At 33.7% G+C, this 9402-nt stretch overlaps 1 protein-coding gene across 1 annotated transcript in view; it reads right to left on the bottom strand.

Moving 5' to 3' along the window:
* Positions 1-2202: 2202 nt before the first annotated feature.
* ADAM10 (ADAM metallopeptidase domain 10) overlaps positions 2203-9402 on the bottom strand; it is a 112388-nt gene continuing 105188 nt past the window's right edge. Inside the window, exons 15-16 of the mRNA XM_006920322.2 lie at positions 6235-6361; positions 2203-4459 (exon numbers count right to left, since the gene is read on the bottom strand). Coding sequence (XP_006920384.1) covers positions 4365-4459; positions 6235-6361 — 222 coding nt within the window. The 3' untranslated portion in view covers positions 2203-4364. The remainder of the gene's footprint in view (positions 4460-6234; positions 6362-9402) is intronic.

The raw sequence follows: 9402 nt of genomic DNA, 5'->3' as shown, positions 1-9402 counted from the left end.
GTACAATATCAGTGTACTGTTAAATAAAAAAGATGGGTTACAAAAGTTACAAAAGTAAATTATGCCTTTAGCCACACACAAAGAACAAAGTCTTGAAGGCTTTATTCTTTATTGCAAAATCTTAACAGTGCAAACTGGGTTGTCCTCGGGTTTCCACTGCTGGTGTAGCATTTGGCTTCCCTGGGTCTGTCTGCCAAGTCAGACACGACTCTTCTCTTTGCTTTCCAGTCTCCACCATTTTGTTCTTGTTATCTGCTAATATTCCTAGTCCTTGTTGGATTATGCTCTTCTCTTTCCCCAATCAATGTTAGTGGAAATTTTAGGAAAGAGCACAGACTAATAAATATTTTGCTTGACCCTCCATTTTTACCTATCATGCCATTGCTTTTTATAGGAGAAAACAGACACTCTGAAGAGCCTATCAATTATAAAATATATAAATTTCTACTAAAAAGTAATGCATACATGTATATATCTAAGACGCACAAACAACAGAGCAATATAAACACAAGGGCTCACTTGTAGCCTAACAATATAAAGACTGGCTATAGAAACAAAGGCAAAATGAAACAAGTAATAAATGGAAAAATAGATTCGAATGGAAGTTGTTTTTAATCAAGAACATAAAACCAGAAATGCTGAAACCGAAGTTAAGTTCTGTTTAGTTGGGGCAAGTTGATCATGTTTAGTTACTTAGAAGTCAAAAATACTTTTCTGGAAACTATAATTTCTTGCACATTTAGTGACTTTTCTAAAGATGAATTATCCCTGACAGCTGCTTTAAAATTATACCCAACTTGGTCTCTAGTTTTGGGAGAGCTTGACCCTTTAAATCCAGATAATGAACATGTCCTCTTATACCCCTCAAGATGGCCTGTCTGGTTTTGTAATGCATTTAAGACACTGACCCTCTTAAACTTTCAATTAGAAATACCGAACAAGAAATTAAAAGTCTTCTCAAGCACAAGGACCCACAATTGCACAGCTGCCAAGGACACTAATCCCACCTTTGGAGAAATAATAATCATTAGGTATTAGAATGTACAGACCATAGGAAAAGATATAAGGACTTAAGAGTAGTTTGCTCAATTTGAAGAAATCTTCCATTTTTACTAATCTGTGAATATGACAAAAATGAAGTACACAAAGCACAAAGTGGTGAAGATACCTCAGAAAACAAGACTGTCAGATGAAGCTGTCTTTCCCTTAAAGAAGTCCTTCTTCAAACTATATGATATTGCCTGACACTGAGGATCACTAAGTCCAGAAACTGTGATAATTTATTTTACTGCTGATTCTGTTTGTGAGTTGTTGACTGAATTTAGAAAACTGAAAAAACTTCTAAACAAAATTTAAGAATTCAATTGTAAGAATAACAAATTTGTGATCATCTGAATTATTGATGGTTTCATGAATTTCATGAACAAAATTAAACAATATATATTTTTATGTTTTTAAATTAAAGTATGGTATATTTACTCATTTAACAAATACTATTTACTTATAGCTGGCTTCAATTTTTAAAAAATTTGGGGCTGATTATTTTGTGCAGGGTGCCCTTCTGGGCTTATAATTCTTTTTCTAGATAAAACTTGAAATGTCACTTCTCACCTTATGTGCTATGAATTTGACAAAGCAGAAAAACGAGGCTCAAAATTTTAAAATACACTCATCATTAAACTAGACTCTCAAAATAAATAAGGTACTTAGCATTCAAAGCTTTACAAAACGCTTATACACAGGTCTTTGAATGACGTTTTAACATCATTTCGCTAAAACATCGATGAGATGCTGTAGGAACTTAACTTTTGTCTATACCATTGAGCCTATGGTAAAATTGGTTTCAAGTCACAGAAACCTACAGACCACGTTAAGGGAAGACTTACTGTAAATAATACCAGTTTCCAAAATTATTCAGCTCTTCCACTAAGACAAACACCTTTAAACACATTGAATAGTGACTGGAAATAATGTAAAGCAGTTGAGATCAGTTAAGTGTTTTTAAAACGTTCTTGAGTGTAGATACCTGAGATATCTAAATTTTTTACATGGTCTTTTAACTAAGAATAGATATCTGTATTTGCACGGGAAGAGATAATTGTCTTTTTGTTTAACAATCTCTTTCGTTGTAAGGAAAAACTGCTTGTGGGAGCTTTTTTCTTTTGGTAGTTCTCAGAGTTCAAAGAGTATGGAACCTTCAAGTTGATTTCATCAAGTCTATTTATTAATGCATTTCAAGTTTCAAAAAACCTTACATCTTTGCACAATACTTTATTTTTTGCAATTTTTAGTAAAAATTTCCAAAGTGAACAAAAAGATACTGTATAAAACACAGTGGACATTAAACTGACAGTAGTATTAGATCTCATTTGTCTTGATCCTTTTGTTTTACCACATCTTGATTTGCCGTGGAGAGTTCAGTGCACGTATCTCTTTTCAGAAAACATTTAACTTAGACTCAAAATAAAATAGGGCAGTGTGTACCTGCCAAAACCCTACCACAGGATAACATTACAAGCAAAAAATGTACATGTTCCAAAGTCTACCACACTCAAGAAGTTACTAAGAACTCTTGCAGAATAAAAGTCACCATTTTAGAAATGCAAATCCACTTCCAACCTTTGCACAGTCCAAAAACAAAGGCATTTAAATGATTTAAAAGCAATTACATACATATCTACCTACTTGTTTGTTTAGAATTATTTATAGTCTATCTGGGGTTTCATGTACAAAATTTGTCTCTAAATCATGTACAAAAAGCTGTATTCTGAAAAAAGTCACCACATACTGTACAAGTTTACAAGGAAGAGATCCCATTATTTTCTCTAGCATTTTTGGCCTTGCTGGCTTGCGTCACATTATGAGAATGATTGTGTAAACCTTATACTCTTAAGAAAAAAAAGGAAAAAAAGAAGCCAAAACACAGACTTTTTTTCAACTTTCCCTAAATTTGCCTCCTATGTGAAGCCAGGAAAATCATAGCTGTTTACATCTCATTTAAGTGATGTAGCTGGAAAACAAGTAATAAATATGTCACAAGCTTAAAATTTTCTTGTAATGCCCCCTTCCATTCCTGCATAGCAATAAGCCTGTTAATACATTAAATGCTTTTGCTTTCTTTCTTTAAAAAGCCAATTATTTACATCTGTTTACAAAATAAATTTGGAATGGGACATTGTGCTGTTTCAACTCCATTGTTGTTAAAATATTTCAGGGGAAAAAAGGTCAGAAGGCCTATCCTACAATTTTAACTACAAGTAGAGCAAATCACTCTTTAGTGGTTAACAATGATCAGTGATGATATGCTGAAAAAAATGTTCAAATATTTTGATAAAATAAAGACACAGCTTTTCTTTTCCATATCACACAAAAACCAAAAACATAATTAGCATACTTTAGATATATGGAAAAAACAAATAAGAGGTTACAAATAAAAAGAATCATTTCATTGACATAATTTCTACCAAAGCATGAATAAAATTTTACCTATCAATTCAAAACTGGAATTGAGTTAGAAAGTCTAAAACAAGTAAGCAGAAATCAGACACTTACATAAAGAACTAACTCTGAAGTAGTATGCTGCATATGTCCAGTTTGCACAACACTTGTGTTCTTCAGCGAAGTCACTCATGTGCTCTTAGCAGCCATTTGATAAAGACAAAATGAATATCAGAACCAATTCCATCATAAGAAAAAGGTAAATTGATTCTCATTTCAAAACTGCCTGTGTAAAGCATTACAGAATCCTGGACCACTGAATACCACCATTCTCTGTTATCCTGAGTATGTCAATTAAACAGTAATTTTTCATTAAGAGCAGAAAAATTTTATAATACAAAGGAACATCCATATTGCAATTTCTGTTTACAATTGCACACAGAAGTACAGTGTACGTAAGAAATACATGTCTGCATATAACAAGGTATGTACATTGGCAAGTGATGTCTCCAATGCTGAGGTGGTTGAGCCTCCTAGCCTTGACTGGCAGTTGAAAAAAATATATATATATTTCAATTTGTGATAAAAGTTTATCCAGAGCCAAGTTTGCCTGCAAGTGAAGAAAATGCAGCAACGAAGAACAGGGAACACGGGGCACATAATAATATCCTAAGACTTTGTGCCATTAGGTTAAAAATATCTGTCCATAAGAAAACTGGGTTCCTTTCCACCCCCCACCCCCAAATTGGAATTTTCAGGCTTTAAAATTTAATTAATTCCACCTGGTCTGAGGACATGATCTCTTGCCATTTTTTTTTTCTTCTGTTAGTTGTAAGGGTTTAGTTTGGGGATGATTTAATAGGTGTCTCTTTGGAGTGAAGTTTTCCCATTGTAGGCACTAGGAAGAACCAAGGCAAAAGCTGCAGTTAACGTCTCATGTGTCCCATTTGATAACTCTCCCGGGGCCTCTGACGCTGGGGTTGCTGAATGGGCTGTGGCGGTCTCCTCCTCTTTAAAGTGCCTGTGAGTCACAAACAATAGTAAAAACATTTACCGTGGGCTTTTTAATCTTTAAAAACAAAGCTGCCATTTCAATAAGAAAGGTTCTAGATCGGTACTAGCCAACAGAAATATAATATGAGCCATTAATATAATTAAAAATTTTCAGTAGCCGTAATAAAAAAGTTAAAAAATTTTTTAATATTTTTTATTTCACTTAATCCAATATAGCCAAAATATTATCATTTCAAGATGTAAGAGATATAATAAATTGTTAATGAAATATTTTATTATTTTTTATATACTAAATCTTCAAAGTCTGATATGTATTTTATATTTACAACACATTTCAAGTGCTCAACAGCCATAACTTATTAAGCTGATATGAACTCTAAGGACAGAATACACAATGAAGAAATTACTGAGTGTCTTTAAGCAAATGAGTTAACCTGTCTGAAACTTGAATGCTCTGTCCATAAAACAAATAATAACTAACTCATATAGTCCGTTGTAAGGATTATATGATAATTCACATGTAAAAGTGCTTAACACTTTTTGTGAGGGTTCAATAAATGGCAGCTAGGTTTTTGTTGTTTTTTTTTTAAGTTTTTAAAGGTAGAATTTGCTTAAAGTGAAATCAAGTAAGAGAACTGTTTCATTGAATGAGATCATAATGGGTAACATATGTAAAAAGTGTCATGTGGCCCTTGGAAAGCCCTAAGAAACTGACATAAATTCCAGGGGCTAACATAATAAATTTACGAAAAGCAATGATATAAAAATCGAATCTCTTCTGGTTCCCGCCCAGATACCAACCCCGCATGAATACTGAGATCTCTTGCCCTGCAATAGGTAAATACAGGGAAACAACTGAGGGAAAATAGAGAAAATTGTAAGAAACCCCAAGTTTTAATCTGCTTTCTGTAGGGTAGTAGATTTGGCCAGAGGCAAGAAGCTTCTTGAGAAGTCTGTGGGAGGTAGGAGAGGGAACTGCTGTCATGTAGCTCTGGTTCTCCTCTGCCACTGCTTTGGGATGGACAATATTCTCCCCACACCTACAGTGAACAGAGTGCTGCTGGCCCAGGAGTTCTGAGGGCAGCACAGAATCCACAAATACCTTAGGGAGGGTGAGGGAGAAATAGATGGGGACTAAATAACCTGGGACAGTTACTTTCTACCCTTTTCTTCTCCAAATCCCTGAAGCTAATCTAAAGAGGCTCTCCTCCCAATGCTGTGTCTCTCAGAGGAAAAGTGTAGAGACCAAGCCCTAGGAGTTGTTTTCAGAGATGAAGAATGGTTATTTGGTGACTGAAGCCCCCACCCTAAGACTCTCCCACAGACTGCATTTCCCTCCAAAGCTTTGTCCCTAGGGAAAATGACATTATGTGCCCGAAAATATTTGAAGAGCACAAACATTAAAAACAACAGAAGCACAGCTATTAGAATAGAAAAACCAATAATTTAAAACTAGCCTAACTATTGTAATAAAAAAAATGGAAGATTTTTAAATTGGGTAGGGGGAGAAAAAGAAAACAGGTACCAAGCAAAAATAAAACTTTCTAGGTCTAAATATTTTTAGACACTCAGGATAAATTAACATTAAATTGGCGCCATTAGCTAGATTAGATTTTCAAAAAACCCACACACTTAAAAAGCAACTAAATAATTCATCTAGTAATCCCATTCGCAAAGAGAAAGTACCATAAAATAAGTTACTAAAGACTCATTTATAATTCAGTTCTACTTTTTTTTTAGTTCTAGTTATATAAAATATATACCTTGCTCAAATTGTCTTACCTGGAAGAGGTTTAGGAGGAGGCAACTTTGGATTACTACTTGGAGTATGAACACTGCATATCTTAATAAATCCAGCCATTAACATGATCAGGGCAATTCCCATAAGTAATACTGCCCACCAATTAACCTAGAAATAAACAGATTTTTCTATTGAAAAAAACTATTAAATATTTTAGGATATTCCATATTATATAAAATACAAAATAGAATATATTACATTTTAATTTTGAAAGAACATTTGCTGGTTGAGAGTTGTATAGATATATATGAGAACATACATATTAATTTCTTTATAAAAAAGTATAAAGGAGAAAACAAAAATTACCCATAATTTCGCTTCCTGGAGAAAACCACTCAATCTTATTTTCCTTTCAGAATCTTTTCTATGTAACCATATTTGTCATACACATGGATAACATGCAAAACTGGGGTCATTTTGCATGTAGTTTACATTGTATTTTCCCATGTTATTAAATACTTATTGGTTTGAATATTTCTTTTTTTTGGCCTATTACTCTTAGAGATGATGTTCTGTTTACTTTTATACTCTCCATTGGCTTAGAAGGTATTATTACCTACTTTAAATTCTCCTACTGGACAGATTTTAAAAATACTCTTTATATTTTTTTCTAATCATCAAAGTTAAGACTAAAATTCTATCTTTTTTGAAGCTCCATTATCCTGTTATTCTATTTCATTTGGAATTTCAGACCCAGACCACTGTTAGGAAATTATTTTTATGTGATATATCTTAGTTTTCATTATATTATACATATATATTATAGTATCTACTATATATTCACTTATTTAAGAGTTAATAGTATTTTTTAATATGAAAAATGGAAGGATATGCATATTCTAGAAGCAGACAAACTTTACCCAGTCTAAGAAGTAACTAAAAATTTTACTTTTAACTTAAATCATATAAACAAATCAATTGGCCAAACAAAAAAAACCTTCAAAAATTACTAGTAATATCTTAATTATAGAAAAATTACTTTCTGCTCTTAACGAATTCTATTTTACAATTCAAAATATTCAAATTTTGTCTTAAGACAGGACCTACTAATAAACATCATACAAAATAGTTACAACTTTTAAAACAATGGGAACTTTCACATTGGCTTAACACAAATTATTATGACACGTATGTATTTATTGCTAATTATTGCCAATAAAACTTCCATTTAAGAAGATCTTCTATGACCTAGGGTCTTACAACAAACAGCCTATAACTTCTATTATGTTTTCTTAATCCAGCTGTGATAATGTAATTAAAATAACAAACTAAAATAAAAATGCATGTTGTGGCAAAATACCTCGAAGCTACTTTTTCAATATGTGCATAAAGTCCCTTCATATATATATATGTTAATTTGCTTAATTTTGAAGGACTCTCAAACTCATGAGTTGCAAATATAATACAAAGAACTTTTTAAGATTTGGAACCATCTGAAAGTAAGTTGCTAGCATGATGCCCTGTTACACCTGAACATTTTAGCATATGGTTTCTACAACATAAGGATGTTTCCTAGATAACCACAACACAATCATCAAAATCAGAATATTAGCACTGATATATTACTACCATTTAATCCTCAGATCTCACTCAAGTTTTGCCATTTGTCCCAATACCATCCGATTCATAATTATGTGTTGCATTTAGCTGCCATGTTTCCTTAGTCTCTGCAATCTGAATAAATTCCAGTCTTTCCTTGGTTTATATAACCTTGACACTTTTGAAGATTACAGGCCAGTTATTTTGTGTCAGAATGTCCCTCAGTTTGGGTTTCTCAGATGTTTCCTTACAATTAAATTCAGGTCACACATCTTTGGTAAGCATATCACAGAAGTGATGCTGTGTTCTTCTTATTGCATCCTATCAGGTGACACATGAGTTTGATCTTGTCACTGATGATGTTAACTTGATCATTTCATTAAGGTGCTATCTGCCAAACATTACCATAAGATACCCTTCTCTTTTGTAGTCAATGAGCATTTTGTAGTGGCATAATTTGGAACTGTGCAAATATCCTGTTTTTCACCAAACTTTTAATTTATTCATTTATTTACTCCCTCATGGTTTCCTACTTTACTCACTGGGTTATAATCTATTACTATCATTATTGTATCTTTTGGACATGGCTTCACCATTCTTTGAGCCCTTTATTTTCTGACACAAAGTAAAGGTCTAGGTTCACCTTGTTCTTTCCCGGCCCTAGTCCTGGAATCAGCCATTTCTCCCTGGTTCCTTTTAGAACTGATCCTCCTATGTAGACACCCTGGTTTTAGAACTGATCCTCCTATGTAGACACCCAACAGAGCCCTGGTTCCTTTTAGAACTGATCCTCCTATGTAGACACCCACCTCATAACACTTATACTCCAACAATCCAAGTCAGTTGCCCCTCCATGGGGCACCCTTCTCACTCTGCTTGGGCACTAACACCCCATACTGGTCTTCTTCCACTTCCATACACTCCCCCTGCCAGTCAGGCTCCAACACTCTGCTCTGTGCCACTACAGCTCCTACCACATGGGCATGAATGCCTAACTTGCTTGGCCTCACTTAATGGTTTCAGAAATGAACCATTCAAGAAAAGGCAGAGAAGGTATAATGCAATTCAACCTTACTGCTGAAAGATTTGGTTTTTAAAGAGAAGCTACAAATCTGAATTATATGAAGTCTATTTTTAAATGCTGGCAACTCATTCGAATTTTCTAAAAACAACATATAGACCATACATGACATGTTTACAGAGCTGAATCTGGCTTGGAAACCACAAGTTTAAAATCTACTTTTCAGAAGTCACCTCTTGTATCCTACTGAGATTGCCAGAGTCTTCTAAAATTTTCTTTTGGTTTCTATAGAAAATAATTTTCAGATAACTGTTCTTCCTATGAGTCTTTAGTTCTTCCTTTTCACTTGTCATATAAATTTTCTATAGTCTCCTATTGTTTTTGTTTTATTCATCCTCAAATAATAAACACGTTATTTATCAAAAGGCAGAATGTAAGGCCTGCCCTCAGTCTGTCAACTCAAGTGCTGGTTGATTTTTCTTTTATTTCTGCTTACTGTCACATGAAGAACTATGTGCACAGCGCTGTCCTGTTCCCAGTAGCCAGAGGACTTTTAATGTCATCTAATGGAGCAGGACCTTTTTCTACC

The sequence above is a fragment of the Pteropus alecto genome, unplaced genomic scaffold (assembly GCF_000325575.1).
Source record: "Pteropus alecto unplaced genomic scaffold, ASM32557v1 scaffold86, whole genome shotgun sequence".
NCBI classification, from domain to species: Eukaryota; Metazoa; Chordata; class Mammalia; order Chiroptera; family Pteropodidae; genus Pteropus; species Pteropus alecto.
This window is presented reverse-complemented; position numbering and strand designations above follow the sequence as displayed.